We start from the raw sequence: 17,012 nt of genomic DNA, 5'->3' as shown, positions 1-17,012 counted from the left end.
ACACACACACATCTATATAGTATGACTGCAGATGCTATATATCGACTACTTCCTCTTTTTACCATACACTGCTACCGCATGCTCTTTCTTTCTCTCTTCACAAAACACACAAACATCTATAGAAAAAGAGTCGCGCCAACATATAGAGCCTTTACTGTCTAGACCGGGAGGGCTGTTGTGGGTCCTCGAGTGAGTGAAGAGGGGGGGGGGACAAGAAGGAGGGAGTCAACCGTGTGAGAGAGGACGTCGTTGTATCCCCCAGGTGAATTCGTTAGGTACCGTGTTGGGAGGTGTACATATGTGTGTGTGCACCTCAGACATTAACAAAAAATAAAATGTTTTTTCTTATTATTATAATTTCTATTCTTCTTCTTTTTCATTTTTTTTTACCATGAACAAATGGTGGATGTAGGCTACATTGAATTTACTGAACAAGAACAAGTGGACGGGCGACAGGCGCCGGTCTGCGTCAGACTACGCTTCGTAGCTCAAATATGTGTTTAAGGATGTGTATAGGTATATCATGCTCGCGCGAACCCGCCGGCAAGTCCGGCTCTCTTCTTGGTATTGGACAAAAATAAAAATGCAAAAACAAAACATCAAAAGAAAGACACACAATCTTCCGAATACGGAACTCGTCGTTGTGTTCCTAGGTACTTTTCCTATTAACAGTCGATCTGATATAGATAATTAACCCTACGGAAGGGGAAAACAAGCTTCGGTTTGACGTACTTTGATTTCTGAGATTCAGCACATAGGAACTATGGTTTCCTTTAATCCGTCTGTGATTGAAAGCTCGAGGATTTTCATAATACGTGTATATTTGATTCTTTCTTTTAGACGAAAAATGCTGCACTATACGTATGAATTGTGCGCCGATAAAGGTGTCTGGCAAGTTAATCAATTTGCGCGATATGAATCGTTATAACAGTTTAAATTTAGGTTAAGTGATGGTAACATAAGAAATTTGACTACAAACAATAACCGACAGGTAAATAGTACACAAATCAACTGTTCTATAGCGTTTCATCCTTTCAAAGAAAAAAAAATCAACACAGGATAGAGAACCAGATCACTCGTTTTCAAATCGAATGTGTTTCTTTTGAACAAATTGGAATTTCGAATGAAATCTGACATAGCAAATGGGAACATTAACGACCGTGTTTTCCTTAGTATTTTGTTTCGTTAGCGAAACACCAATAGTGGAGGATATTTCCGATTCAAAATGTAGGAGAGATAAAGTTGAAGTCATCGGTGAACCTGATTCTTCTAATGCCGGTTCGGATGACGTCGCTTTTGTTTAGACGCCGACGCGGTTACCTTTCTTGGCAGCAATCGGCAGCTTGTCTCCTTGCAGGTAAGGATTTTCGCTCTACGTAAGACAAACGGAAAGTATGTTAAGTGCATAGATATCGAGTTCAATTGCAGAAGAACTTTTAAAATCGAACTTCTAGACAATGTTTGTGTATCGGTCCACAAAAAACGCGTAAGGCTATCAAATAAAAGGCTTTGGCTAAATTTATTGTTAGGAGAAAAAGAAACTTACTGTCGAGTGTGAGTCGGCACCAGCCATATCAACGGCCTCCTGTGCGCGCTTTTTCAATCCCGTCAGTTCGTCATAATACTTTGTAGTCAGCGTGATTCAAAGTCAAAATTTAAAAAAAATACGCAAAAAGAAAAAAGGACGAACGATATAAGTAAATCGACAAGCCCAAGACCAACACTCATACGAAGGAGCCAATGAAAGAAAAGCTTTTGAAAATGGAACCTTGGATTCTAATTAAGAACAGTTGAAAGCAATTGGGGCACAAACTACTTTTGGTCCTTACCTTGTCAGCGAAGAACTTCTTGGATACCAAAGACTTGTGTTCTCCCTTTAACGAGGTAGTAACGTAACGTTCAAAAAGAAGCAGAACAAAAATGTCATTCATTTGTCATTGACGGAGGAGGTATAACGACAAAGGTAACCTATCAACTCGACTGGCATTCAGAAGGAACTTAATTAAAATGAAGAAAATCGTGTTACCCCACCTGGAAGTCGGACATGATTTTGCGGATGGCTGTATCGACCATGTTGGCTGCGGCCCGGTTTTTGGCATTGTCGTTTTTATGATTCAACGACGAGGCTGGACAGTCAAACTACAACACAATGACGCAGTTTATTAAGCAACGGTTTCAACTTTTGACCATATCGTTACAAACCATATGTTCCGTGTCGCACATGCAATCCTGGGCCGCTTGGTACTCGCGGCTGAATGCGGCTGTGTTTTCAAATTCCTCCAGGCATCCGTCTTCAGCTATCAAATGCACACGTTTAATCAACGTAATTTTCGAATAATGGAAGGCCCACTAAATACCAGTGTATCCAATCGGGCATGGATTAGGTGGATTGCAATATGCTGGAAGGACATTCTCAGATTTGCCGGACGAGCTGGATCCCGATGTTGTCGAACCAGTTTCAGAGATTTTAAGCGAACCAGTGGGGGCACCTGCAACTTAAAAATACGACCTTTACTTACATGACGTAATGACAAGTTCGTGACAAAACAAAAATGGAGCAGGTGCTCGGTGCGGCTGTTCAACCGTGATCTATATTGGGCGTTGTGACGCACATAAATCCAAGTTCGTTAGCCGCATTGACTACGCTGAAAGTTCAAGTAGCAGCTACTCGCTAAGGCCATCAAGAACTTTTCATCAAATTACACGCGATGGTAAAATACGATTCGCATCCCGTATGCAAAAACATTTTCGCTTTCTTCTTTCTTAATGAGATCATTTATGAAATGCCTATAGTAATGAATTGGTTGATAGCATAAAATGTGTATGGAGATACGTACCTGATGAAGGTTGATCATCTTCCTGTTGACGGGAGAACAACGAACTGTGCTTCAGATATTCTTGGTCGCGTAGAGACAGTCCAAGTCCCAAACGTTCACGAGGCTCGTTCAAACTCTCGGGAGCCTCTTCGTACTCTTTCATTTCGCTTTCCGCTTCGCTGGTTACCGATGGACTCATCATGTCCTCGTAGCTGTCGAACCGTATGCGTCGACGTAATTGAAAAAGGCCCGACCAGTTCATCCAGAAATGCATTAAAAAAAATAGAAGAAATGAAGGGTTTAGAAATCATTCAATCAGCATTCGTTTTATCAATAAGATTATTAAAGAAAATCTGAAGAATGGAGCTCCAAGAAAGAAGAGCAAGAAGAGTAAACAACCTTGGCAGGGGATAATCGAGGTAACCTTCGGAACCGGTAGCATCGGCCAGCATTTTGTCACCAAGGTGATTCATAATTCCTCGTAGGTAAGCATCCGACAGTACCGTTTCCTACAGCGACGTGTACAGCGTTGGAAACAGTAGAATTATAAGACAGAGTTGACACAAAGTCAGACAAATCCTTGATTCTAGTTTATCAATAATAAGACAAAGTAATTCCATTTGCGAACGAGCAAAAAAATAGCGGAAAGCTTAGATACAGCCATACGTGGCAAAAGATTGCTCATCGAATATTATTCTTTATCAGGAAGTACTCTATTTGAGTGGTTACGTAATATCACATCCAATTTTACCTGATGAGAGCGGAAAGCCGTAGTCAAGGCGATGAAGGAGCTGAGCAGCACCAAACATACAACCGTACCTGTTGCTGATCGCCTGAATAGTAATGAGATTTTCAATTGGAATAATGCCATTATGGTAAGCAAAAATCCCACATAGTAAGGGACATTAAAGTAAACAAAAAACGCATTCGCTGTTGAACCTGGTAGAGAAAAAAAAAACATGGCCACTCTTCTCTTGGAAGAGGCCAAAGCAACAAAGGAGATTGCAGATGAAAAACAGATAGGAATAGGAATTATACCTGCTAATTGCGGTAGCCACTGCCATCGTTTTGTTGTTGTTGAATAGTTTAATCTTCTTTTCAATCGGAAACAAAAAAGTTGTCAATGGCAAAGGTGGAGTGAACTGACGACGGTGGTAACAGAGACCTACACAAGTAATGGGCAACTCGGATCCCTGCTGCAGTGCTGCCGTAGAACGCGTTAGAGGCTATACACTTGGTGCATCGTGAACAGGGTTCTTGCCTTTCGATTCAACATGGCCGCCGTCACCGTGATCCAGCCCCTTCCCCTTCCGTTGCTGGCCATATTGATTTTTCGTTGTTTCCTCACATTTTCCTCTTGCAGCTATCCCGCCTCCATCTCGCATACGTGGCGCGGTTGTCAAAGACGTCTCGCGCAAGCGCTGACATTTTATTCGTCTTCGAACAGGTTTCTTTTTTTCTTCTCAGCATGTCCATTGATCCAATAAATGTTGAATAGAGGGATTTTCTAATTAAATAACTTTCCTTGGCGAAGGACAACCAATTAAATCCACCGGAAGTCGTTATTCCAACAAAACGGAAGTTACATAAAGGAAAGGAGGAATGTAAAGAACTGAGTCGAGGTGTTACTGATACCGTGAAATGTTAAACGAAGAAAACAGGTAGAAAATACTATGTGTAACGGTTAAACGATGTAGTTTTGTCCAGAGATTGCATTTGGCAGTTTAGCTGATAGTCTTGTGACTGAAAAATGAATTGAGACATGGAACAATGAAGATCAAACACAAATGGCCATTCAAGTTTCTGTGTGTGTGTGTCGTTACGGCATTCATTGCTGCTCGTTGTTGGGTAATCGACAGCTTTAGTTAAACTGTGTTGGCATATTATGCCCATAGTGGTATAGCGTTTACTGCATTGAAACAGTCTCAAGTTGCATAGTTCTCTTTGACAACAAAGAAAATAGGGGAAAGGGTCGGGAAGGGCCGCGTCTATTGGCAGTTGAATTGTGAATGAAAATCGTATCTGCGTGGAAGGTCATTGTCGGGTGAAGTGTTTTTTTTTCTTTTCTTTTTCAGCTTAGATGTATAGAGGGCCCATATCGATCGTGGTGCTCGAGTAACAAACGAAGCGAAGAAACTATAGCGACTTGCGCGAGAACGGGGTGTGATGACGTCAATCCGATTCCGCAATTCTCTCTATTCGCTTCATTTCAGCAGCATAGTTTCATTGGGGCTCTGACGTCCGCGACCGTTGTCCTTATCTCTTCTTATCAAAGCTACTGCTAAGAGAAAATGATGGCCAAATCCGTGGGGTGCAAGCCATAACGCACGTCCAAGCAGAGCCTCATATTTAATATGACAATTCCAAATGGCTAGCCCATTCCCAGTTGACTTGGCTTTCAGCTACACTTATATATACGTTTAGTACATGTACATTTTGATGAACTACATTATATTTTATTCGCTTTATCGATATACAGTTTTCGGAATAATATGGATTGGATAGAAAAGTCTTTGAAGGCGAAACCAACCATAAGTCTTTTGGATAAAGTTCTGGCCATGTCACTAGGGGAGAAAGTTGACTGCGTAATTATGCAAGTCGTATGGATTTAACGTTGACTCTTTTCTTCTGATGTTTTGCGATAGATTGGCTCATTTTCTCGTATATACAGTAGTTTGCCCCGTGAACAACTTGGGCCTTTCAATTCTTTTCCTAACTTTCATGCAGACTTTTGAATTGTTAACTATCAAACTGTAGAATCCAACTTATTAACAAACTAAGCGGAACGTGTGCAATTTCAGTTGGACGACGAGTAGTTCTGCGAAATCAAAGTCAAGAGCACAAAGGCCATAAATAGAAATCTGTTGTATCGATCGTGCCGATCACGCGAGACCGTCCACCAAGGGCATGGTAAGAATATAAGATTGCATGTATATAGCGGTATTATTATAGAAACAGTTACTCAGCAGTTGAAAACTAGCGAGTAATGCAACAACTGCATAGTAGCAATAGCGCAGTCTGTTTTATGAATGAGCCGACGACCGTGGGGTGGTTCGGATTCCTCGATAGAGCAGGATAGCGTCTAAATACGCGGTCTTGTACACGACGTGTAGAACTAGCAGGGAAACAAGAGTCCTCTGACTATCGAACGGGGAGTCTGCGGGAGGAGCACACAGACGGGGGTGGGGGAGTCGTCCTTCATGTTGTTCGTCCATAGCCAAGAAAAAGAGGAGCTGATGACGTCAATCTTTTTTCTTCTTTCTTTCTTTGTGCCCCTCGCTCTACAGATTGGCACAAGACTGTCGCCATTGCGGACGAGGACAGCGAGAACATGAATGGACGCCATTCCCACGCGAGCAGCTGCCAGCGTGAGAATTGTTTCGGGTCCATCGCATTCTCTTACAACATGATATCATTCCCGAAAGGAAAACCCGTTTTGCCATGTATACTGTGTCCAAGAGTTTTCCATGAATATCCAACGGTGGTTCTCCTTGACGACCAGTACACACAAAAAGAGATACAAATAAGGCACCTATGGATAAAGAAATACCAATATCAAGCATTGAATAATCTATTTTTTTTCCTTTATTTGTCTGTTCTAGTCGTCAAACGTGCGGATCCGTCTAGTGTATTACTGCAAAAAAAATGTATGCTCATCTTTCTTCCCTGCGGAACCAAGTTAGAAGAAATACTTTTACCCTAAGCGTCCGTAAGTTCGAGCTGCATTTATGATTGGAAGATGAAGTTATAGTAAGTAGGCGTCGTGCACAATCTTGAGCACGCGACTGGTATCTATTATGCAAAAACCAGCCGACAAGTAGGAAAGAATTTACCTCTGGAAGGTTCCGGTAGAAGCTATACCCGCCCCACATAAGCAGTTTCCTCATCATCCAGGACTGAAGACCTGATATTATCAACCCACGCACGCCACTGACTACAAAGACATCAGACGATGCAGCAACGCTCGTTGGGGCTGAACATCCATCGTGTCATTCCCCCGAGAATAACTTTCCATCTTTCCGATGCAGGCTGCACAACATCCATCGTGATCTGGAGCAGCCTACGCCATGTAGATGTAGCTACTGATATACAACAAATCTTGCTGCTTGACGGCCCCAATTCGTTTACGGATCACGGATTGGACGCGTATTACACCACACGAGCCTTGTATTACCAACAGATTTTGAATAAATTACAAATGTACTTGATACAGATATAAATAGCACACGGTATCGAAGTTGCTCGCGTAACATGGAAGTGGAAAAGAGGGAATGCTTATTGATCCAAGACCAGTTATTATTCAAAAGTTACTGGATAACACGAATGCTCGCGTCAGCAGGTAAAAATAAAGAAAAAGACATGATTTCGATTCAAAACATAGCAAAAATGTTGAAATCAAGTTCGCTTTGAATTGCGAAAAATGTACCGAATTCTAGGGCAAATTATATAAGATTGCAATTCAAAATTTAATGAAGATCACGAAAATCAATTTTGTTTTCCTGCGAGTCTTTTAGTTTTTGTGATATTCAAACCTAAAATTGTTGGGCGATATTCGGATTCAAAGCGCTCAGCTAAAGAGCTTCACGTCACTTGGTCGTTCAGATATAGAAAGCATTCTCGAAGAAAACGATGCATATGTATGAGGTCCTAAAAACTACACCCGTCAAATGGTGCTGGCATAAAAGTCATCATCGATAACAATCTAGCTAGTAAATCGTTTCATTACAAACCTATACGTGCGGATCAAACTGCGGATGTTGCGTCAGATAGGAAAACGCTGATGCGCACAGCACAATAAATTGCTAAACATAAATTGAAGGTAAAAAAAGAAGAAGAGGTAACGGCGCATGTTCCAGAGGAGAAAGGTATAATCGTGTCTGAGGCATTTTGTAAAGAGGATCGATCACCTCTGATATACGTGAAGCTTTAAAATCCTCTTTCCATCGTACACAAGAGGCTGATTTTCTCATAGATGTGCATGACACGAAGCAATAGCCAGAGAGATGTTGTCGTCGACGGACTAAAACGACGTATTACAACATTTATTTCGTACACAATGTTAGATGACACGTAACAATAGCGAGCCGTGCTTATATCCACAGAAACACCATTTCACGTACACCAACTGCGCAGCGATGAGGATTTTTTCTTGTTGTCACTTTCCGCGTTCCCATGGTTATTAGCCTTGCTCTATACTACGGTAAGCTGGAATCGCCTGTTGCTATAGCGGGACATCCATCCTACTTGCCATCACGATATTGTCATGTGGCAAGAGTCGTATATGTATATTTTAATCAACGGTAACCACCTACGTCGGTGGCCACGTGTTACGGTGCATTTATTTTCTAGCTTCTAAGATATAGGCTCCGTAGTTTATATATGCATTTGTCTTTTATACTCCTTTGCAGTTTTCTGTGAACAGATTTCGCTCAGGTGTGGCGGAGCGGAAGAGAAGAAGAATCATCTTAATTCTCTTCCCTTCTCTCTGCGAAGATAGAAACCCAAAATGATTTGGGGTTGCAGCGGATTGTAATCCATGGAGCCCTTGCCAAAAGAAAGAAAAGCCATTGTGTGTATGTCAAATATGAAATAGGCTAATTTGCTTTAATATATGCCGCTTCCGGCCATTGATACTAATATGGCCTAAGGCCTAGATGCACACATAAATACAGAGCAGTTACATATATGCAGGACGTGTATCCCCAATACAAAGCGTGTACATACAGAAGTAGGGAGCTATTATGCTAGCTATAATTCTTCGTTCCCTTCTTCTCGTTCTTTATATGCGTCTATCTGGAACTTCCTTCCTCCATCTCTTTCTTCGTTCATAGTAGCCAAGTCTTTATGCCTCGTCATCGTATTAAGTGATTGAAAAGAGGAGGGCTTGATTGAATTGACGGCTCGTCGAGCGCTCGCTCCTCTGACATTAGAACCTGAATTATGCGCTACTATATACAGCGCATATTTGTATACGCAGTATTTGACACAGTAGCCCTAAATATCCCTGTCTAACTCTGTTGCAAGTTCCAACTGCTGCGTAACTTCTTATTCTGCGTCGTTCTTCTGTCGCGTTACTACACTGTGCTGTGGTATAAACCTGCTCTATACACAGTATGTACACATATAGGATATTAAGTTCCTCACGACTGCAGCGTTGCGGTAGCTTTCTTCGCACCACAACATCCGCATCACTTCAAACTGGATTAAATGATGGCCTTGACGGTTTCCTTGTACCACCCGTTGTCAATTGCAAACTAATTGAAAGGTAACAAGCTCTTTCATCTGGTTGCTATACGGCGCACTTTTTACAAGAACTCTACATGTTTCCACTGATGTAATATATGAATTCCATCTCGTGTATCTGACTGAAGGGTAAATAGTCCTTGGGTTCTGTGAAGCCTGTAGAACTCTTCTATGGGCATAAGGGCTTAAAAAAGAAGGGATGAGCTAATGAATTGCTTTCGCTTATCTTTGACATCGTTTTGCCTTTCGTTGGGAATTGAGAATGGGCCGTGGAAAATAGGCGGAAAGAAGTCTAGATGACATAAAGAGGCGATCCTAACGACAGGATGACGGACGATACGCAAGGACATGCAAGGGACGTAGAAGATATAAGGTCCCATATGAAAGAGGCTAAGCCACTTCTTGGATATGTAAAAGGCCGTCTGTGTATGTAAGAAGATTGATTTATAATCTTATAATAAAGATCCTGACCACCATATCTCAACAAGTACCGACAGAACTCGGCTACTAGTTGGTAATAACTCAACAGCAATGATATCACATATTAACGATGGTGCATGGTACGATTATATGTGTTCCTTAATGTTCGCGTTTTTATTTTATTTTTTTTCCCTCACCGAAACATCGTTTACCGTCCTAAGGGAAGAGATGTGGATAAAATGTTATGAACGTAAGACGATCGTTTTGCGCTATTAGGTGTATAGAATAATATAGAGGGCAATGCATGGGAGAAAGGTGCAAGAAAAGTAAAACATCTGCTGTGTCTTTTCAAGAAACAAAGTGCATTGTGTGTACACAGAAACAAAATTCGCTTGCCATATTTACTATGGGCCGGCATATACAGTATTATATATAGACTAACAAGCTATATTGGAAAAAAAATTCGCAGCATCAGCAGCTCCCCCGAATGTGGTGAAAACAAGAAAAAGGGAACAAAAGAAAAACGTTCCTGTTGTCGTTGGTAACGACGTCGCAAGTCAACATCAGTACTGGACTGGCATAACTTGAATTACGTCATTCCCCGAAGACCTAACAGCTGTTGCAAATCGGATGGATTAAATGGCAATAACTATAAATAACTAAATGAAGTAGCCTACTTAGCTCGAACAGGAGCAACGAATAACTGGCATCGAGAGTGTTCACCCTTTGACGTCTACACCCGCCTACGCAAAAGCTTTTTTCTTAGCTTTCAAGTTCCAAGTTCTAATAAAGAATTGTTGATTGCTCAAAAATATGGAGTCGAATAAAAAGGTTCGGGTAACTAAGCAATTTGGGAGTTAGCATGACACAAATTATTACTGATGCATAAACTAAGACGTGTAGCTGACTTTGATATCTTGTTAATAAGGTTGGCATATGCAAAATCACATGGCCGTACGCGTGCAATAGGCTGAAAGTTCAATTACAAAACCAAGAACAGTTGCCATAGGTTAAAACGTAAAAGACATTACGATTTGCGCATAATAAAGCGCAACGCCTTCGAATAAACCCATGTCACTTCGCAACAATGCAAGAACACAAAATTACATTAACTTGAAACAAGGAACATTTTTAAGATAAACGAACACTCAAACAAAAGATTCCCCGAAAATGCGACGACCGTGGGTTTAGCGTGGGCGTTTGTACATGCAGCCTCCTGCATTCGTGAATATAAAAAAATCCTCACGTGTGTCTACTGTTCCTGGCACGTGAGAGGCAATCATGTCAAACTAAATAACCAGACTAAAAAAAAAAACCTTCCCTCTGTTCTACAATAACAGTGGCTCGATCAATATGTTGTCTAGACTTAAACATGTAGATAGTATACATAATTAAAATGCGCTGCGTGCTTACTTGAATACATCTGCTCAGGTCTTTAATAAACACAGCGATTTTGCCGAGCTGTATTGTCGTCAAAGCCGGATCAGGCCTCTGAGTGGCTCCTTTATTCATTCGTAATAGATTTTTCCACGGACTTTTTTGTATTCCACTGCCATTGCGCTAGTTAGCTGCATTGATCATTTGCTATACTGTGCTCTTTGGAGAGTCTAGCATAAAGGAAACTAAATTGGAGTGACTGAAATGTCGAGTTATTTACAGCGGATTGTACTGTTGAATAGTCAACGAACATTAGACCAAATGGAAATAGCAAGGGCGACATTTTCTCTCGCGTCATTGTGTTTATTTTTGTTACCCTAACCATACGGTGCGGCTGGAACCGACCAGTCAACATCCCCAAACCAAACGCCAGGCAGGATCACGCCCACGCCTTTCGCACAGGATACAGTTTCGTTTACGTCCATAGGAACAAAAAAAGATAACAGCAAATGGCGTTGAAGAACATCTCAATAAATGCCGGCCTCCCAGCTGTATAAGGTCGCAGTTCCGTCAACTACTGTGTACACCACAATAAAGGAAACCTTTCTTATTTGACGAGATTGCTTGTGTAACAGCTCAGTGTCTTGGCAATTCAGACACGAAAAGCCCAGAAAACAGCTTTGATTTGGATCACGTTGCTCTGGACAATAAAAGAAACCTGACAAGCTCTGTTTTCTTCGTTTCGGCTGACGTGTTGGCGTTGGCCTAGTTTTTATCAGTCTGGTGACCTTTCGTGGGTCCATGGAAGTGTATCGATTTGCAAATAATAATGAAGCAGGTGCCACAAAGGCACCAGCAAAAACCGTTGTACACGTATTGCTGAGGTCAACAGACATAATCGATTTTTACTGAGGAACTTGATGGTTATACGCCAATAGGGAAAACAACAGGTTTTCTACCGTTGCGTGAAATTGACGTGAATCATTGCGTCATATTCGTTTGCTCTTGTCTTGTTAAACAGAACATACGTGACCCCCTTTTCAGCTTTGTTTTAAACTCAGTTGAGAGTGTAAGGGAAAGACTCTGATACGGCTGTAGCAAGAACATGTGAGAAAGGCTCATTTTTTTTCGAAGAAAGTCTCCACCTGCCCACCTTAAAACAAGTTTAGATAGTACAGGGGTAGGGGTAAGAAACAGAAACAAAAGGAAAAAAAAGTTTTGCGATGACAGGATTCAAACCCAACCTTGGCATCACAACCTTGGCTCGTGCGATGGTAGATTGTGTTGAAGTGGGTGTATCTCGGTCAACCTAATTTAATAGCTGTACATGGTTATGTAATATTTTTATTGTTTTTTTGGGTATTTGATTTGGTGCTATTGATCTATTGCATATTACTTCTGCGTGTCGCTTTCCATTCTTGTATTTTTTGTTTAAGACGACGCCTTTCAATCTTTTTGTATAGGATTGATACATTGCAACTGATTTTTCGAAGAACATTCTGCAAAAATTTGGTTCTCCCACTCCATAGTTTGTCACAAAAGGAAAATAGAAAATCAATGGCTCGCAATTTTCCGTGAAACGATTGCCAGTAAGGGCCAGTCAGAGGGCAAGGAAATCGTAATTCAAGCCTTTTGGCAATCAAAACGCGTTTACTTAACAAATGTAGCTTTATTGTTTCACGCTAGCGCCGAGTATTAGCGTCCGGCCGCATACACACCACATCCATCACATGTATACTTGAATGAATAGCAGAACAAATAAGGTACTGTTTTTTTTAGTTAAAGCGACGACGTCAAGGTGTATTATGAATGAATAATACAGAGTTATCATAAAGGTTTATCTTTTAATAATGGTCAGTGCAAGTGTAACTCTGACTGCCAACCGACTTGAAGAAATATTGTCTTATTTTTTTACAGGTTAACCAGTATTACTTTTAAACAATCCCCTTATCAAAGCGCTTTCAAATTCAAATGTTTTAACAGTCCAGAATTCAGCAATTGTAGCTATAAAATCATTTTTTGTTGATTCAATCTCAGTACAATGTAGTCTATATCTCGTGTCCTTCACCCTTCTTGGACAGTCTACATATGTAACAGTACATATTTACATATCATTCCGTCCCGCTACACAGTGTCTGTCCTTTTTTTCCGCGATTCGTGAACGCTAGCGCGTGTGAGCATATACGAACAAGCAGGATCGAGTACAAGAAAACGGAGAAAAAAGGGCAAAAAAAGGGAAAGCCGTGCGCGCAGCGAGCGATCAATACATCGCCAAACCATTCTCTATTTATAGTTTCTCGTCTCTAGATGTATAGATAAGAGTCACCATGTTGCCGCATATGATATAGTCTGTACATCAACATAAATACACTGATGAAGACAAGGTAAAGTAAGGAATGACAAATTGCACTCTCGAGACGAACGGCACAGCCATCTGTTCATAAAAGCATTGCCTCTTAGTAATCAAATATTCGTCAGCCTGTTTTGCTTATATGTATCTCTATAGCGTACACAACGTCTAGCGTGCGTGTCGTTAACTGTAAAATTTCATGATGGTACACACCTCATCGGTTTGCGTGAAAGGATCGTGCAACGTGATTCAAATGTTAATGGAACAACTTCCGGTATTGTGTGAATGGAACTGGCATTCGGGTCGACGACAATTGCAATCGTAAGACCCGTCATTGCTGCAAAAAGAATGAAAGAACAAAAAACGAGACAGCCAGCGAAATGGTAAGTACAACGTTCAGTGTATAGGCCAGTGGATAAGAATGCAGTAGTTGGCGTGGCAAAATCGACGAAGCGCCTACTCAGCAGCCGTGAGGCCAACAGAGAAAACATGTACACTCACGGAAAAGCCGTTTTATGCGGTACGCGGATGAGAGATAGAGTACACAAGAGAAAGACTGGGAAAAGCCAAAGAGGTCCACAGAGGGCGGCCGTAGAACGCGCGTGCTCTCTCCTTTTTCATTGAGTTGCGTGGGTGGGCAGCAGGTTGTTTGCAGCCAGATCTACTCCGTCGCAAAAAAAAAAGGAAAACTAAAAGAAAAAAAAAAGAAAAGAAAAAAAAGAAGCCCCAACTCCTCCCGCTTTTGCCCTGTTCCCTCCCATTTGGTATATAGCGCTAGCGCTGTCCTACGTGTGGAAAGCCAGCCCGCGCGCGTTTGACGTCACGCCGGCAGCTATAAAACAGACCCCGCCGTCCACCGACTACATTCACATCTCAATCTCGTTCCGTGTGGCAAAAGGCTTAATTTTTTTTCGCTCCAAGTTATTTCTCGCCCTGTTCTTACTGGCAACTAGAGCTCCAAAAGTTCTTGTTTTGACGCAGTACACTTCAAGGCATACACCAACTATCACACTCGGGCTCAAGGTTTGTCTAACATCTTGTTATCATTCTAAAGCGAGTTCAACGAAGTTAAATACTGGTCTCGCCATTTGGATTAGATCTTTAGTTTTTAATTAAATTTAATGATCGAGAATGTATTCCCAACAATGAAACGTATTGGGTGTCTTCAGATGCATTTGACAACCCACCTGATGATGATGATGATGGCCGCCGTAGCCTGCCGAGCGGCTTTTATTCCAAACATGATGTTCGCGTCTGGACGTAGCCGTCTAGCTCAGCAAGCGAAACCGTTGGCGCAACATCAACAATCGTGGAGAGCTGGAAATCCCCTGAGCCCGTGGGATGATGGTACTGAGACGTACGGCTACCTGGCCGACCGCCATACCAACATGATGGATGATATGACAGCCGGATTCCAGCAACAACCGCAGCTGCAGCAGTCACAACAACCATTGGTTTACGGAGTTGCGCATCGTTACCTGAGCGAACAGCAGTCGCCCAGCTATCCAGTCCAGAGTCCCACTGACGAGCTGTACAACAACGAACTATACAACAACGCCCTGCTGATGCGTGGACGCGGGCCTTTCAATGCCATCAAGCGTTCGTCCCTACCAAATTACTACGACGCATCTATGGACGACGATATGGGCAACATCGACGACGGCATGTCCATGGCATCGGTTGATGACTACGAGCAGCCCATCAGCCGACAGGATGTCATCAATTTCGAAAAGTACGTCCAGCGTTTCTTCCAGCAACAGCCGTCTGAGAGAGACGCCGAAATGGAGAACCAGTACTCAGACGACTGGAGTTTGGGATCGCGCATGGATGACAACGAAGTTGGGGACAATTACAATGATATCGATAACGACGAAGAAGCTGCTAGGCAATTGCATTTGCTGCTGACTCAACAGAAGCAACAGCGCCGTCCCATTGCTCTTCGCGAGATTCAAAAGAAAAATGTTGCGCTTGGAGCTGTGACAAAGGCCCCTACTCGAACCGAAACTCCCGTCACGACGGCAACGACGACGACGACATCTTCAGCTACTTTGGCACTCCATCTGCAAAACCAACATCACCAAGGACAAAAAGAGGAACCCTTGTTGAGACCGCCCTCCCCTCAAAGACAGCCGCCTCAGATGAGCACCACCACCGCCACTCCACCTGCTTTAGCTAAAACGGATGTGGAGAACAATAGCATCTATCACACGATTCAGCGGCTCATGAACATGCACAATCGTCTCCAGGTAATCGATTTGAAATTCATTCGAGTTTGAAGAGTGGATGAGCATTGATGAAGCTAAAAAAAAAAAAGGACTAGAGAATAGTATTTGAAATGTCATTTATATGTTACAGAAATCATCCCAAGATGAAGGTCGAGAAGCTTCAACCGAGGAAGAAGAGGATAACGACACGAACAGCAGGGCGAAGCGTTTTGTCGCACCATCGCAAGATTCCCTCCTGAGCAAGCAGATTCATTCGCTGGACAAGATCAAAGCTTAAAAAACGAAGATCTGAAAGGAAAACCAACCCAAACAAGATAACCGGTGATATTTGAAACTCGGCAGGCTTCTGTAGCAGCTCGACGAACGTTTCCGTCAATGCTCTGTTATCAGTCAGGATAAAGAGAGCGTTTGTTCTTCTTTTCGCTTGTGGAAAAGGAGACGATTTTTGTTGTTATTTTTACTTCACGGATGACGGCCGCGAATCACGTCTTCCTCCCGGTCTACACGCAACCCCTCCTCCTCAACACCCACACACACAGGCACACGACACACGGTCACGTACGACACATAGGCTCATGCGTACACCCACACACGTCATCAACCCACGCATTTTTTATTTAATGGCAGGCATACAGACGCTGCGCCCCAACAGTGCCATACACATTTCACACACACACGCCCTTATGGGACAAGGCAGTAAAGAAATAACGACATGATTCTCGTCATTCTTGTCGACCTCTCTCTCTCTATTCAGCTGTTTTATCAAATATCCATTACAGAATAGACAAAGCACTTACAGACAAACACATACACACACCCACACACGTATATCTACAGACAACATACACAGGTACGACTTTTTCTCCTTATGTGCTCGCACCTGTACACATATATCACTGTTTCCTCATATGTGAACCAATATCTTCTATACATATATACATAATATAATATATATTAATTATTACACGAACAAGTACAATATATAAATGATAGAATTCTATAAACATGACATCCAAAATATATTTATCATCTCTACATTGTTGGTTGTGTTGTTCGCTGTTTGACCCCCCTCCCAAACTGACCGTCTTCTTCTATACATCCCTCATGTTGTATGCTTATTTGTATGATAATCCATTTGGGTGACATTTGTGATGACCATGGACGAGCATACTTAACAAACCACCTTCTTCGGAATTTCGTCTCACTCTTATTTTCTTTCTTCGCCATAGACATTTAGCCTAAAAGTGCAACACATCTTCCCCTCCTACATTTCGATATGATCGATCTCCGTGTTAAACATTCGTTACTTCATTCATTCCTCTTATTCACAAATTATTCATTCATTTATTTTGGATAATATTTGCATTGGACGCGCGCTTCCTACGTGCGAATCAGCACGCACGATGGCGGCGAGCTGTTCTTAAATGCGGGAAAAGAAAGAAAACGACTTGATGATATACACGTATGTTTCTGAATCAATTCTAAATATTCATATATAGTATTATACTAATTATAATAATCATGTCTTTCCGCTCCACTCCCATTTGGGATTCTATACAGGCCTATATACTACATACTTGT

The 17,012-nt window shown here is 42.0% G+C and overlaps 3 protein-coding genes across 6 annotated transcripts in view; 2 read left to right on the top strand and 1 right to left on the bottom strand.

Annotated features, from left to right (window-relative positions):
• Positions 1-1,079: 1,079 nt before the first annotated feature.
• On the bottom strand, positions 1,080-4,070 carry LOC130685836 (neuroendocrine protein 7B2-like). Of its 4 annotated transcripts, none has more exons than XM_059496237.1 (10): positions 3,855-4,062; positions 3,568-3,649; positions 3,216-3,325; positions 2,838-3,028; positions 2,358-2,495; positions 2,203-2,297; positions 2,032-2,139; positions 1,830-1,874; positions 1,547-1,624; positions 1,080-1,372 (listed from the first exon to the last, which is right to left on the bottom strand). In XM_059496237.1, the coding sequence occupies exons 1-10, from the start codon at positions 3,878-3,880 to the stop codon at positions 1,301-1,303; spliced, it is 945 nt and encodes a 314-aa protein (XP_059352220.1). In that variant the 5' UTR covers positions 3,881-4,062; the 3' UTR covers positions 1,080-1,300. The 4 variants fall into 4 exon arrangements, with proteins under 4 accessions (XP_059352220.1, XP_057365106.1, XP_059352222.1 ...); XM_057509123.2 differs by having other exon boundaries at positions 2,358-2,489; XM_059496238.1 differs by lacking the exons at positions 1,080-1,372; positions 1,547-1,624 and adding an exon at positions 1,692-1,752 and having other exon boundaries at positions 1,789-1,874; positions 3,855-4,070.
• Positions 4,071-6,415: 2,345 nt separating this feature from the next.
• Positions 6,416-17,012, top strand: part of LOC130685480 (uncharacterized) — a 38,583-nt gene continuing 27,986 nt past the window's right edge. The window contains exon 1 of the mRNA XM_059496235.1: positions 6,416-6,420. The gene's annotated coding sequence lies outside the window, so the exon portion shown is untranslated. The remainder of the gene's footprint in view (positions 6,421-17,012) is intronic.
• On the top strand, positions 14,087-16,625 carry LOC130685535 (uncharacterized). Its single transcript, XM_057508850.2, has 3 exons — positions 14,087-14,229; positions 14,376-15,452; positions 15,562-16,625. Exons 2-3 carry the CDS (start codon positions 14,376-14,378, stop codon positions 15,706-15,708), a joined length of 1,224 nt encoding a protein of 407 aa, XP_057364833.1. The 5' UTR covers positions 14,087-14,229; the 3' UTR covers positions 15,709-16,625.

The sequence above is a fragment of the Daphnia carinata genome, chromosome 7, assembly GCF_022539665.2.
Source record: "Daphnia carinata strain CSIRO-1 chromosome 7, CSIRO_AGI_Dcar_HiC_V3, whole genome shotgun sequence".
Taxonomy (NCBI): Eukaryota; Metazoa; Arthropoda; class Branchiopoda; order Diplostraca; family Daphniidae; genus Daphnia; species Daphnia carinata.
The sequence above is the reverse complement of the archived record's forward strand: the minus strand, read 5'-3'. Positions and strand labels throughout refer to the sequence as shown.

Excerpts from the sequence above, each read along its gene's own strand:
- LOC130685535 (XM_057508850.2), top strand. The coding sequence starts at position 14,376 with ATGCATTTGACAACCCACCTGATGATGATGATGATGGCCGCCGTAGCC. Across the intron at positions 15,453-15,561 it reads ACATGCACAATCGTCTCCAG|AAATCATCCCAAGATGAAGG; the intron begins GTAATCGATTTG and ends TATATGTTACAG.
- LOC130685836 (XM_059496237.1), bottom strand. The coding sequence starts at position 3,880 with ATGGCAGTGGCTACCGCAATTAGCAG. Across the intron at positions 3,326-3,567 it reads CGGCTTTCCGCTCTCATCAG|GAAACGGTACTGTCGGATGC; the intron begins GTAAAATTGGAT and ends ACGTCGCTGTAG. Across the intron at positions 3,029-3,215 it reads CTCGATTATCCCCTGCCAAG|CTACGAGGACATGATGAGTC; the intron begins GTTGTTTACTCT and ends ACGGTTCGACAG.